The sequence below is a fragment of the Hemicordylus capensis genome, chromosome 1 (genome assembly GCF_027244095.1).
Source record: "Hemicordylus capensis ecotype Gifberg chromosome 1, rHemCap1.1.pri, whole genome shotgun sequence".
Taxonomy (NCBI): domain Eukaryota; kingdom Metazoa; phylum Chordata; class Lepidosauria; order Squamata; family Cordylidae; genus Hemicordylus; species Hemicordylus capensis.
Window position 1 is genome coordinate 219,883,692 of NC_069657.1, and position 14,968 is coordinate 219,898,659.

At 45.4% G+C, this 14,968-nt stretch overlaps 1 protein-coding gene across 6 annotated transcripts in view; it reads left to right on the forward strand.

Moving 5' to 3' along the window:
• The window catches only part of CASP10 (caspase 10), a 37,967-nt gene that overhangs the window by 14,194 nt on the left and 8,805 nt on the right, over window positions 1–14,968 (forward strand). For all 6 annotated transcript variants that reach the window (XM_053279608.1, XM_053279610.1, XM_053279629.1 and 3 more), the window contains 6 exons: window positions 4,422–4,521; window positions 5,807–5,942; window positions 8,121–8,215; window positions 10,255–10,288; window positions 12,769–12,825; window positions 13,764–13,849. In XM_053279608.1, coding sequence (XP_053135583.1) covers window positions 4,422–4,521; window positions 5,807–5,942; window positions 8,121–8,215; window positions 10,255–10,288; window positions 12,769–12,825; window positions 13,764–13,849 — 508 coding nt within the window. The remainder of the gene's footprint in view (window positions 1–4,421; window positions 4,522–5,806; window positions 5,943–8,120; window positions 8,216–10,254; window positions 10,289–12,768; window positions 12,826–13,763; window positions 13,850–14,968) is intronic.

A 14,968-nucleotide genomic window follows, 5' to 3' on the forward strand; every position in this document is an offset into this window, starting at 1 on the left:
AAAACTGACAAGCAAGCTTTTGAATTCCCCAAAACTCTTCATCAGGCTGGATGTCAAGCAAAGCAAAAAGGAGGTGAGGAGAGGAGAGCTGGGCAAGTTGTCAGCAGAGCCCGAAGTCTACAGTTTAACCCTTTCTTCATGGAGGTGGAGTTTTAGCAGGAGTTGTGTAGTCGCAGGGCTGAATCCAGACCACGTTAGTCAGGACCACACACTGAAATTAATTTAGTCATCTCTCATTGGTGTCAATGCTGCTTGGTCATGATCATCTGGCTTGATCTGGATCCTGCTCTTAGATTTTCACTTTGTGAGGCGGACCTAATGAAACCCGCGCGGCTCCTCCAAAACTCCTTAAAAACGGTTACATGGCAGGTGCTGGGAATGTTTTTTTTAATGGTGAAAGAAAACGTGAAGAAGAGCGGTGGGGACCTGGTGTTAAAGGGAAGGGGGCAATTCTGCGATGGCGGGGGGCACGGGGTGTTGTAGTGGTGGATGCCTTGTCTTCCTCACTGGGGAGATGAGACATGGTTCAGGGTGGGCGAAGCAATGGTGCACCGGACCGCGCTCGGAAGGTCGCCTGGGTCCAAGAGCTGCCGCCACTGTGCTTGCGCACCAGAGTGTAGCAGGTGTTCCCCATCCTCTCTCACAGCGCGCACTTCTGTGCCCCCCTCCCAACTCCCGGGCATGCGCCAATCACATCAGTCTGCCTTTGGGGCCACGCAGCTCACGTGGTCCCACATGCTGCCCGCATGTTGCTGCGAGGCGAGCCAAGGCAGCCCTCGCTCCCTTTTTCCACTGCTTAGCCCTCACCGTGGCATGATCCCGGCCAGAGGTTGTCCCCCCGCCCAGTGAGGTCATAAAGGGGACTGCCATGTTCCACCAGTGGTGCCGACCAGGGGGTTATAGGGGGTTGAGGGACCACAACGCCCCACCAATGCAAGAGGGAAACGGCGTTTCCTCTCAAGGTCCCTTGGCTGCAACAGGTAGCTGGTTTTAAATCAGTTGGATCAGACACGAACCACGCTGGGCATCAAATCCCCAGGATAACTTCATTCCAGTGCCATTCATCCAATGACCCTTTTGCATGAATGCACAAAATGGTCTCTTGCCTCTCCCCCGCACTCCCTCCCCACGCTGCCTCCCTCCGCCACTTAGCCCTCCTTGGTATGCGTGCTTGCTCCCCCAAGGAAGGTCCACCTGCACTCCCTTTCTGCAAAGCCCAAGCCAAGGCGGCCCTCCTCCCTCCCTCCGCTGCTTAGCCCTCACCACGGCATGAACCCGGCCAGAGGTTCCACCCCCTGGCAAGGTCACAAAGGGGACCGCCGTCTTCCACCGGTGGTGTAGACTTGGGGGGTTATAGGAGGCCAAGGGACCACAACGCCCCACCGATGCAAGAAGGAAACAACGTTCCCTCTCAAGGCGCCTCGGCCGCAACAGGCAGCTGGGTTTCAATCAGTCAACCTTTGGCTGCAAATAATGAGCATGCAAGAACCAGCAGCCCTTCAAGTAGCGCCCACTGCCATACCTTTCCCTCAATGCCCCTGCGCCGCATACAGTTTGAAGCTGTAAAGATAGGGAATAAGATAGCTGTAGGAAGATCTCAGCAGCATGTGGAGGCAAGGCGGAAGCAGGGTCCCGCACCTCCATGATACTACTCTCCTTCTTCCATGCCATGTGCAAAATTGAGGAAGTGAGTGCTTTGACTGCATTTGTTGGGAGGGAGGGGTTTGACTCCCAGTCAGAGACTGGCACTCAACCTTTGCGGACCGGCAGCAGTCCAGGGACCGGGGGTTGAGAAACTGTGATCTAACTCATCCCTCAGATTCTGATCCCACACAATGAGTACCTCTGTCTTGCTTGGATTCAGCTTCAATTTGTTATCCCTCATCCAGCCCATTACTGTTCGTAGGCAGGCATTTAGGGAATGAGTGCAATTTCCTGATGATGATGATAATAAGGAGAAACAGATTTGCTTGTCATGATAACTGTTACCACCCTGCACCAAAATTCCTGATGACCTCACCCAGCGGTTTCATGTAGATATTAAAAGGCATTGGTGACAGAATGGAGCCCTGAGGGATAATAGCTCCCATTTTGAAGAGCAACCATCACCAAGCTCCACTATCTGGAATCTGCCTGAGAGATAGGAGTAAAACCATTGCAAAGCAGTGACTCCTATCCCCAACTCCCCAGGCGATCCAGAAGGATACCATGGCCGATAGTATCGAACGCCGCCAAGAGATCCAAAATAACCAGCAGAGTCACGCTCCCTCTGTTGTTCATCAGGTCATCCATCAGGCTGACCAAGGCAGACTCAACCCTATAGTCCACTCTCAAGCCAGTTTGAAATGGGTCTAGATAATTGATTTCCTCCCAAAATGCCTGGAGCTGGTTAGCCACCACTCTCTCAATCACCTTGCCAAACCATGGGAGATTGGAGATCAGCCTATAACTATCCATTACTGAGGGATTTAGGGAAGGCTTCTTGGTCTAATCATTGCCTCCTTCAAACAAGGAGGCATCCTACCCTCCCTCAGTGATGCATTAATGATATTAACTAGTCCATCTCCAACAATCTTCCTGCTAGATAGAAGCAGCCAAGTCAGGCAAGTGGTAGGCTGCACTGCCCCAAGCAGCTTGTCCACGTACTTGGGCATCACAGATTGAAATTGATCCCACTAATACTGTAAGAGAGATTGCTGGACACCCCCTTCATAGGCTTTGCAGAAACAGTGGAGTCCATGTTGGCCCGAATACAGGAGATTTTGTCCACAAAGAACCCATTAAAAGCATCACAGCAGAACATAGTCTCCAGGGACTGGTTTAAAATGGAAGGTGCCTGAATCAAACTCCTCACAACCTGGGACAGCTCTGCCAAATGTGAGGCTGCAGAAGTGATGTGTGCAGACCAGAATTGGTTTTTTGCTGCACGCACTGCCTCTGCATAAACTTTTAAATGGGCTCTATGCTGTGTCCTGTCAATTTTGAGCAAAGTTCTCCACTTGTGCTCCAGTCACCTTCCTTGCTGCTTCAGACCCCACAACTCATCTGTATATCAAGGGAACACTTTTAAAGCAGGTCGGAAGGGACGTTTAGGAGCTATCGTGTCTACTGCCCTGCTGAGTTTCCTATTCCAGGTTCCCACCAAGGCATTGAAAGAATCACTGGCAGGGCCGACATCAAAACCCTCCAAGACTTTTTGGAATCCTACTGGGTCCAGCAGATGTCTCAGGCAGATCATCTTAATAGGTCCTCCACTCCTGCAGGGTTGTGGCTGTGAAATCAACCTTAACCAGGTAGTGGTCCGTCTAAGACAATGGGGAAACTGCAGGATCTCCCACCCAAGGAACACCCCCCTGAACTGAACAAAAGACCAAATCGATTGTGTGGCTGACAACATGAGTTGGTCCTGAAACTAGTTGGGATAGGCCTATAGTTTTCATGGCTGCTATGAGCTCCTGAGCCGCACCAGACAAATCAGCCTCAAAATGGATATTGAAGTCCCCCAGTACTAAGAGTCTGGATGACACCAACTCTGAGACCAGCTCAGTTATGGAGTCAGTTGGGCAGTGGGGTGGATGCTACACTAACAGAATCCCTAATCTATCCCTAGTCCCCAGCCTCAGAAATACACATTCGATGTAAGTCAGTTATCCCACAGGGCCCCTGGTAAGGGAGATGGTATTCTTATGGACCACAGCCACTACACCCCCCCCCACACACACACACTTCCCCATGCCTGCTCCACAACAGAGTAGTCTGATGGGAGAAGTTGGGCCCAAACTAGCCTCCCCCATCCAGGTCTCAGTTATACAAGCCAGGTTGGCTCCCTCATCCATTATCAAGTCATGGATGATTTCGGTCTTATCTTGAACTGACCTGGCATTGCAGAGGAGCAAGGCCAGGTTCTGTGGGTAGTTGGAGCTGCTCCCCGAGGCCAGAGAGCTGGCAGGGCAGCCAGAAGTGGAAACAGTTACAAAATTACTGGTTTCCCTTCCCCTGTAACGGCCAGCTGCTCTGCCAACGCCAATTCTTCGATTCCCCACCACAACAGTAATAGCTGCCCCAGAACTGCCAGATACCCTCCCCCTCCACCGCACATCACCCTGCCTAAGAGATCCCAAACACATTATAACAAAAGGCCTGACACAACCCAATAAAAGGACTAACCAGCTTTAACCCAGATCTCCAACCCCTCCTTAATATAACTTCCTCAGTCCCGGATCAGGAATGTGCAGGCAGGGCGAGACGCGAAGATTTTAATTCTGTTTGCGTTTAAGGGAGACCATAGGTTTTATATCTGAACACATCTTTTGAGAGTTTCTGGTCCAGAGCCGCTGAAGTTTGGATTGTGGTGGTTGGTGGAATAAAGAAGGATTTATAATGCTTAATAGCTTGCTCACCTTTCTAAATTTGTCTCGCAGACAGATGCTGTATGAAATATCGGAACAACTCGCTGAGGAAGATGTGAGGGCTGCTATATTCCTTCTGAGGGAGCATCTTCCAAAAAAACAATCTTCTATGGTTAGTAATGTGCAAGGGCTAAAAAGATCTCTGTATTAGCGAGGCCAGGGAAAATGCCCATGGGAGAGGTTTCAAAAGCGCCTCGATTTAGATGGCATGGCATTGCCGAAAAGGCAACAATTGAGAAAAAGAATTGAGGTGAACTTTGGAACAGGTCAACTATTAATAAAGAAGAGAACCTGTCTGAGCTTGTGCAGCTGCTCTCACTAGAGGCTGAATTGCGCGCGTACACACACACTCTCTCCCTCACACACTGGTGACTTGTAGGTGTAAATGAGCCATTGCAGATAAAGACACATTAATATCTAGCATAATGATTCTTAGTTGAGTTGGTTCATACTTTCAACCTGCAGTGGGGTAGGCGAATCAAGTAATGGGGCAACTAGTTAACTGAGCAGAGAGACACCTTTTAAAGTGGTGGTTCTCTTTATATCAAGCAGGGGGAGAGCAACTGGCCCTATCCAACTCCAGCAAAGCATCCCTCCAGTGGCTGTTGCTGGTATCTGCCTTATGTTTCTTTTTAGATTGTGAGCCTTTTGGGGACAGGGGATCATCTTATTTATTTACTTTCTATGCAAACCGCTTTGAGAACTTTGGTTGAAGAGCGGTATATAAATATTCATAGTAGTAGCTGCACAGAATGCAGCTATTCTGTATGCCATTGGAATGTGGTGAGACTGTGGCTTATGCCATGCCACCTTTAAATATGCAAGACTATCCAAGGGTCGTGCTATCACACCACAGCTATGCAACGTCACATTCACACAAATGGTCACTGCACGGTAAGAAAGATTATACTTATGGTGGCTTCACCAGTGCCACTTCAAGGGAATGATCCCTTGAACAGCAGAACCTTACACTGGAAACATTTGCACAGCGCATCTGAATCTCCACAAAAACTAATGCTAGAAACTTGATTCCTGACACTTTTTGGAATCTAAATTCAGTGGTTGACATCTAGGCTGCTAATACTACTACTACTACTACTACTACTACTACTGAGTTATTCTGTAGGACTTCTAAACTTCAGTCGGACCGCTCAGGCATAATTTAGTCTGGATGTCCATAAATGTGTTTGGGGGCAGCGGGGTGGGGAGATGGGTTTGCAGAATGACAGAGACTGAATAGTGTCCGTTGCTTTGGAAATAGATTAATCACTTTAACTGACTGAGGAGCACAGGAAATGTGTGGGGGCTTCTGGTTTCTAATAAAACTTGTGGCAAGACTTGGGGCTGGTTACGGGGTGTAAACAAGAACATAAATAGTGCATCCATTTCTCTTCTAGTCTGCTCTATCACTCCTGACTTCCCTGGAGAAGCAAGACCTTTTAGCTGAGACTAACCTATATATACTGGAAGAAACCCTTCGTAAAATATCACCTGACCTCCTGAACAGAGTGATTGGATACAAACAAAAAAAAGGTAGGGGTGTGTGTGTGTGTGTGTGTGTCTGTTTTGAATTTATCACTTCCCACCAAGGTCACTGAAATGAGCATAGCTGAATTGATATAAGATATGTGGAAGAGTGTGTGCGTCCATCCGTTTGTCTGTTCCCTTTAGCATAAGTTACTGTGGAATTTGGCTATACAACCAAGAGATCCCAAATCTAGTGTGTGAGAATGAGATTTTTAGCTTGATAAGAATATGAACAAGCTATTGGCCAACTCTCTATACAAAAAGAAAATAATAATGGTTTATGTTAAAGTGTTCTTACAATAATAATAAAGTACACAAAGAACGATTATCGGTAGCATTTCTTAGGGGAGCAGGAGCCCATTTCCTAAGCTAGGGCCATGGGTGGTCCTTCCAAGCTGCTCACAGGCTAAGACTCCTTGGCATGATAGCATTGCCAAGATTAAGGTATGGGGAAGGATGACTGAAAGGCAGGAGTGCCTGGTTGTCCTCTTCCAACCAGCTTCAATGCGTGCCACCTCACTGGCCTCCCTTGAACTAGTGGTTCTAACGTATGTCCATGTAAGAAGCAACAAAAGCACTTTGCACTAATTGATTTCCCCTGTACTCATGTGGCAAGGTGCTTGTTGTGAATTTTGGGATGGGAGGCAAATTATGTTGCTTGCTTTATGTTGCTTGTGGGTCATTAGCTACAACGGGTCCAGAATGCAGTGGCTCGCCTACTCATGGATGCCAGAAAATATAACAGGGTAACACCTCTCCTGCAGTCATTGCACTGGTTGCCTATTCGCTACCAAGTTCAATTTAAGGTCCTGGTTTTAACCTTCAAAGCCTTGCGGGGTTTGGCGCCTGTCTACCTACAGACCCACCTCTCCCACCCAGTTACATCCCATCCGGTCATATCTTCTCAAATGGCCTTTTTGTCGGTCCCTGATTTCTGAGAGGTCCGGGGTGCTAGGACCCGTGAAAGGGCTTTTTCGGTTGCCACCCCATTTCACTGTAACTCCCTTCCCCTTCAGATTCGTTTAGCTTCTTCCTTATTGATTTTTAAATCTCTATTGAAGACTTTTCTTTTTCGCCAGGCTTTTGCCCTGTAATTTACCTATTTGGTTTTTTCTTTTTGTTAGTTACTTTAGTTTTTAATTTAGAATGTAGTTTTAATGCTGTCTTGCTCTGTGTGTTTTTTGTATACCACCCAGAGTCTTCTGAGTGGGCAGTATATTAAATGCTTCTAATAAATAAATAAATAAATTAGTCCCTGCCTTAGGTAAAGATTGGGCTAAGGATTACCTAGCCAATCGATCCTATGTTTATATCTGTAATAAGATGGGTCAACTAGCTTTTGAATTATTTAGCTAAAGGTAGTAAAGAATAACCAGTTAGTTGAGGCTATCCTCCTGCTGGGCAAAAGGAACTACTCCATCATTGTCTGGGCAGCACCATAGAAAAAGGATGAGGGATTTTATGAGGAAAATCCTGAAGTATTTGGCCTGTTCTAGTGGGGGTCTTTGGGCATAAAGCTCAGGAGGAAGTGGTGCAGCCTAAGCCACATCTGGCTACTGCTTACTTTCCATTCTATCGCTGCCTTGCGTAGACTCGGAGCACTGATTCATGTACCCAGTCTTGGCTTAATTCCAACTTGCAGCAGCAGCTTGGGGTCCCCTTTTTAACTGAAAATGCTGGGGATTTTAGAGCCTTTGCAGTGTACAAAGCATATCCCACACTACTGAGCTATGGCTCTCTTGAAAACTGCTTTCTGTTAATATAGCGTAAGTTTTAATAGGGTGTAGCCTACTTTTTTCAGATACCACAAGTGGGCTCTTTAAAATTAGTGGCCAGAATTAGGCACAAATCCTGAGAGATACTAAGCAATTCTGTTCTGTTTGTGATTGAGGCTTATAGCTTCCCTTGCTTAATCCTTTAACTCAGTGGTTCCCAAACTGGGGGCCTTCAGATGTTGCTGAGCTACAACTCCCATCATCCTTAGTCATGATGAATTGTAGCTGAGGTTGATGGGAGCTGTAGTAGTTCAGCAACATTTGAAGGCCCCCAAGTTGGGAGCCACTGCTTTAACTGATTCCTTGAGCACTTTTGATCATTTAGAATCACTCTTGCCTATTACTTTAAGTAGTTTAGCTCTTATTAGGCACAAGGAAAGCCTTTTATTGTCTGTCTTTTTTCCTTCAGCATTTGAGCAAGAAAGGAAAGAATCTCTACCCTCTTCAGTTCGTATCTTCTCAAAGCAATCTTTTGGAAAGAACAGTCGAACTGTTTCACTCCAGGTAAGCAGTAGGAAAATGTATTGTGTAGATAACTTGATGTTTTCTTCTAACTTTGTGCAAGTTAGTCTACTTCTAGTTATTTTACTTTTTTCTGCCTCACTTTAGCTCTCTCTTTTCCTCTCAGTATAAACTAAAATTTGAAGTACAGCCATTGCAAGGGTTCCGTTCCAGGAAAACCTCGCAATTGGCAAATTCGTGGTTGGCAAGTAATTGAAAGTTATAAGAAACAGAGGGTTAGGGGAACCACAGTTGCAAAAGCAAGGAGAAACCAGTTGAAAATCACTAAAAATCCACTCTCACTCTGTTCTGGCCCAAGCAAGGTAGCGGAGGACCAACTTTCCCTGCCCGCTCGTTCGCTCACCCAACGGCTAACCGACTCACTTGCTTTCTTTGCTCTTCCGCTCCCACCTCTCTCTCCTTTGCTGCTCTCCGTCTCTCTCTTCTTCCTCCCTCCCTCTTTGCATATTATTTGCTTTCTCCGAAGAGCCTGCCTTCCCCACCCCCCAGCCTGCCCCAACTTCCCCCGTCTGCTCATTTGCCTGCCGGCTGACCCACTCACTCACAACCCCATGGATCAGAATAGCAGGTGCTCGCTTCCTTTTTTTTTTTTTTGCTCCTCTGTTCCCAGTTCTCCCCCTCTCTTTGTCTTTTCCATGTATGTCTCTCCTCTACTGCTCTCTGTCTCTTTCCCCCCTGCTTCTTTCTGTTCATATTCTTTGCTTCCTTTGAGGAGCCTGCTCTTTCGCCCCTCTTGTGGCTGCCTTGCTGAGAGGAGGAATGGAGTTTTGCTGTGAAGCAAACCAACAGCGGCTGCTCGCTGCCTTCTGCCGAAGTGTAACTAAGCAGCGCATGAGGATGGAGAAGCAAGTGGAAGTGTGCGTACCACCCCCAGCAGGCCCTAGGCAGCTCACAAGCTTAGCAGGACATGATGAAGACAGGCAGCCACCTCCTCCCCATCCCCCAAGTCGCCACCTCTCTGTAACAAAGCCAGCCCCGTCTCCCCTCTTGAGGGCTCTCTTGCCAATGAAAGACAGACTGGCTGTCTCTCTCACCTCTGCTTCTCTCCCCACCCCTCCTTCCCTTTTCTTGCCACACCCACAGAGACTTGGGTGGCATTAGACAAGACCCATCACAAATCCCAGACACGGATACCCAATACCATACCACGGATACATGGTTGGGAACACCGCAGTTGGCAAGGGATGACTGTATCTCCAAGTGATGGAGTTGAAAAGGGGCTACAGCTTAATGATAGAGCACATGCTTTGCAAGCAGAAATTCCCGGGTTCAGTTCTTGGCATCTCCAGGTGGGGTGGGGAAGGATCTCTCTGGAAAGCTGTTGCCAGTCAGTGTAATACTGAACTAGGTAGACCATGGTCCAACTCTATACAAGACTGTTTCATATGGAGTTCATGCTGCATCCTGGCTCTGTCAGTGCTCATGCTCCATTTCTGAGGTATGTGTGTAGGTTTTGGTTTATTGGTTTTGTTGTTCAATATCTGGTCCTACATTAGAGATAGAAGTACTGGTGCTACTGATCTGGAAAGAAAACACATTCTTTCTGGCTAATGCCTCCCCCTTCTTTTTGAGCCCATTTATTTTGCAGTGAATCTGATCTGTTACAACTTAAGCCACTTCATGATCCTGACATGAAAAAGAAAGATCCTGTTTCTTTCCTTCATCCCACCCCAGCATTCCTTTTTAGAAGATGGCATTGAATTTATTAAGACCTGGGTGGGTGCATGGATATCATTATGCATATTCAGTACTGGCCTTTTAAAAATGATGAAAAACCTGAGTGCTCAGTTCTGAAAGAGAGGAGCATGCATGTGCAGGAAATGCATGAAGATTAATACTGTGACAGAGAGACAAGCAATGGGAGTTCTGGTTTGGATGCCCTCTAAAATAGATGTGATCTCTTGCCCTTGGTGGTCATCTTTACTCTTCTTCTGGCCAGAAATCTACATGAAGTATTTGAAAATCAAAAGCTAACTAGCAGAATATCCAGACTGACTGTATCTTTCTTCTTTCCTGTACAGGAACCATCCATTAAATACCCTCCAAAAAACGATGGTAAATCTTTGTTGAATATAGTTATGTAGTGGTAGAGGTGATTGTGGTCTGCCTAATCTGCGTGTCTAGATCTAGGTGGCTTGCTAATTGTGCAATTATTCTTTCTTTGGTACAATTTTGCTGAGACTACACATCATATTAAATGCATTGTTCAGCCTTTGTGATTTTGTTTCTAATGGAAATATAGGGATAGCCACAGTGGGGCCCAATCAAGATTGGGACTGGGGTGGGTGGGATTTAACCCTCTTTCTGCACCACAGCCCCAATCTGGATTGGCCCTACTGCAGGGATTTCCCCCAGGAGAGAAGCTCCTATTGGTGCTATTTCTCTTAGAAAAACTAATGCATAGCAGCCAACAAAAAAGCTTTCAAACTGTGTTGAATGCAGTAGGTGGCAGCACTGATTATATATGGGGAGAAATCAATAGCAAATGCCACTTCTCGGGATCAATAACCTTTTTCTAAGGCATGCGTGCCAATGCATGAAATCTTGTATAGATTAGTATAATTAGCTTCCCAACAAACCATTAGCAATGGTTGCTAGTAGGGCTTGGGAGTCTCACTTTACGGGTTTATTAGGAAGTTAATCAAAGTGCTAGTTTTCTCTAAAACTCTAGCCCAGTTATTTCCAGAAATACCCCAGCAGCCAGTGCAAATGACGAAGCAAAGGCTTAGCAAACTCCCACCTTAATAGGAGATAGGCTGCATTATCAGCTGAACCTTTCACCTTCTTTTCAAGGGCAGTCTCACATGAAGTGCATTAAAGCAGTCAAGCCAATAAGTGACAAATATGTGGAGCCCTTGTCCTCCAGCAGAAGATGTGGAGATAGCATGTGTAGCTGATGTGTTTGACAGCTGCTCTGAGAGGGCGTAGCAACCTGTTTATCAAAAATAGTGACAGAGTCCAGGATGACATTAGAGCTGTGAACTTCTGATAGCCTGTAATAACCCCCCCAGTGACGGCTGACACAGTTAACTTCTCCAGGGCACCATAACCTTCCACCAGCATCACCTCTGACTGGCCTGGATTTATTTTCAGCCTGTTCAACTTTACCCATTCAGTTGCAGCTTCATACCACGGTCAAGAATGGTATTTGCTTGGTGGCTCCTTCTCCCCCGACAGCCTCTGCAATGTTTACAGGACCTTAAGCACTTTCCATGTGCATTATAAGACTTTTTAAAATTAGGCAAGCATGTCTTGGCTGAAGCAGGGGCGTAACAAGGTTGGAGTGGGCCCAGAGACAAGATTTTAAAATGTCATTCCCCCCCCACCCCCGAAGCTCATCTCATGAAGTAAAGAGATCTTAAATGAGGCTGAATAGTGGTAACAAAAAGCGTAGTTATACTAAATTATTTTTTAAAAGGTTTTGTAAATTGTGGACGATGCAAGTCATTTAATGGTACTAGAGAAAGACATGCTGTTCTGGTAGCTCCAGGTCTTAACACTCACATCAGTTTCGGAGGATGAATACAACTGAAGGAAGCCTGGGCAAGTTGGCGGCTGGGGGAGTCAGTCATGTGACTTTCCTCTGGGGTGCCCCCCAAGGCAGTGGGCCCCCAGACAACTGTCTCCCCTTGCCTTATTACAGTTACGCCTCTGGGCTGAAGGATAAGCAAATGTTTTGTTCTAGATATGTGCGCACACCATTTACAATGTTTTAAACACTGAGATTTTAATTTTTTTTTAAATTACCAATTCAGAGCCCCTGTGGATGGGATAATTTCCAAATTTTCATGTCTTCTAACTATGCACGTATGCTATAATAAAAAAAACCCTACTCTATAGACATTCACCTAATAATAATAAAAAATATAATTAATATAATATAATTAATATAATAATAATAAATATACTTACAAACTGTATGACTATTATTATTTAAAAGATATGATAGAGGCTGTAAATATATATCATTTAGTTATACATATTTAAATTGAGTATAAATATAGAAAGCTAGCATCGGTAACTATGTATGTAACTATACCATTCAAAATAGCTGTAATGAATTTATTGATCAATCTATTATGGATTCTAGAGCCATAGAATCCCACTTCTAGTTTCATAGGCGACTGCTCCAATAACATGTTTTGGTTTCTAATAAGCCATTGAATGATTTATCTGGTGATTATTGGAATATTATTTTGTGTTATGATGAAAGAAATTGAGACTTCAATCCTCTCCGGACTAGCGCCCCATGAGTGAAAGAAGCTTCAACTGATGGAGCATGACACCCTGAAAGGTGTGGATGCCACCCACTGACTAGAGAGTAAGCCCCATTGAACAGAGTGGGACTTATTTCTAAGTAAACATTAATAGGATTGTGTTGTGAGAGTTGGGAGGTAAGGATTTAGAAGTTCTTGTAATGTCTATGGTATGTTAATACAGCCGCTAAGTCAAGTCATAGGAGAAAGGTGATGGCATTTGTATGGTAACACTATGTTTCTTCTCTTTGGGTTTCCCCAAAAATGCTTCTGTTGTAGAATCTGAGAGCCTGAAGGAGTATGTTGGAATCATACAGTCTTCAGCTGCAAATCAAGGTCTGTCATGAGCTATTCTGTGGGTGCCGGCCTTTGTTATCTTAAGTTGTCCTCCATGTAGCTGTGAAAGGGAAGGGCTGAATTGTTCCTTTTCATGAGGGACATCCTTTGTTGGTAAAATTCGATCTGCTCACCAAGCAAAGTTTGAGAAAGTGGAGATAATGACCCAGGGGTTTTCCCCAGAGTTTGTGAGGAGGCAGGACAGCACTTGGGGCCAAGTATCTATGACATAAGATCTCATCTAGATGTGATTTAATTTTCCTTGGTAAACAGTAGTTGGATTGGAACCATGGCAGGAGGGGTGGGGGAGCTTGTCTCCCTGCTCTGGTCTTGATCTGGGTTTTCCTCTCCCGAATGCTATTTGCTAGGGTGGGGCTGGGTGGAAGCTTCCATTAGTACAGCAGCTCTTTCCTTGGCAAATAACAGGCAGTGATACTCCAAATAGCAGGAATATTTTCTTACAATGATGATGTGTTTGTGTTTAGCTCCAAAATATACTTCTGTATCCTTACCATTACAGGTTTTGCATATTGAATTTGGAGTAAATGTCTTAGTTGGAGTTACTTTCTTACTACAACAATTATTTTTAATATATACACCGCTTTTCGGTTACTTTACCATCCTTGCTATATAAGCTCTTAGTATTTGATCTGAACTAGCAGCCATTCTGAGCAATTTGCTCAGATTATTGTTAAGATTTATCTCTTTGAATACAAGAGCCATCGATCAATAAGGAATGAAAATACTTTTCCTTGAGTGTATCTAGTTGAAATGAGTCTGCACAAGGAAAGAGATCTGGCAAATAAGCCATTTGATTTTTTGTGTGGTCATGTTGATTATTTCTTTAAAATGTCAGGAATATTTGAACAAAAATATAAACGCACATAATAGAAATTGGGATTTTCTGGAGTACCCACTTGTTTGTAACTGTTTTATAGAAGTCGAAGCAGGAAGTGTGGCTGATCCCTCAGGAATGAGCCTGCAACAGTCTATGGGTGGTGATGAATCAAAAACTGCAGCAGAGGTTTGGAAACTTCTGTCTCCCTGAATATCTTTCGTGTTAATTCACATATAGGGCTGGCTCAAATGTAACATAGAACCATAATTAAACCTGTTGCCATGTGATGTCCCTGAGATTTGGGACATCACACTTGCCATTTGAGCATCTGCTTTTGATTAAGGTTAAAATGAACCAAGATCTTTACTACTTAAGCAACTTCACTAGTACTTAAAAAGATCTTTACTTACTAGAAATAAACTTCATTCTGTAATTCATTTCAAACCTTGGGTACAGATAATAGTTAGTTCAAGTAAGTAGGTTAAAATAAAAGGAGATTGGTCACGACATCCAAACCAACCAGTCTTGGTTTATTTTAACCTAAATCAGAAGAACACTCACACAGGCATGGGAGGGAAGCATGTGTGCTTCCAAGCTTTGCTGGCATCGCACAGGGCCATGCTTAATTACGGTTCTGTTATGTCTGAACCAGTGGCAGCTGGTGAGGGTGTTGAGAACATAAGAACAGCCCTGCTGGATCAAGCCCAAGGCTGATCTAGTCCAGCATCCTGTCCCACCAGATGCCTCTGGGAAGCCCATAAGCAAGAAGTGAGGGCATGCCCTCTCTCCTGCTGTTGCTCCCCTGCAACTGGTATTCAGAGGCATCTTGCCTCTGAGGCTGGAGGTGGCCTATAGCCACCACCAGTGCTGGGAGTGGCGGGTGGTGAGAGGTACCTTGTAAAAAAGTGGCCACCGGTGGTACCACTGGCACCCTCAAGCTGCCGCAAGCAGCTGTACCCTGCCCAGCAGCTGCCATGGTTCCGGCATGCATGGCAAGTGCCAGAGCTGTGGTAGCTGCTGGGCAAAGCACTGCTGCTTGCGGTGCTGGCGGTACTGCCAGTGATAACTTTTTAAAGGGACCTCTCCCCACCAGCCGCCACTGAACCAACCCATAGGCTTAGGCCTGACTTTCCTTATTTTGGCCAGCTCCATCACTTCTCATCAACAAACAACAGAGCTTGGTGTTTGTGGGGGGTGTTTGGGTGTGGTGTTGAGGAGTCCTATAGACATTAAAATGTGCCTTAAGTCTTGAATCTAAAGCGAAAAGATTCTTATAAAATCTTGATAAAAGTTTGGTGCTTCCCT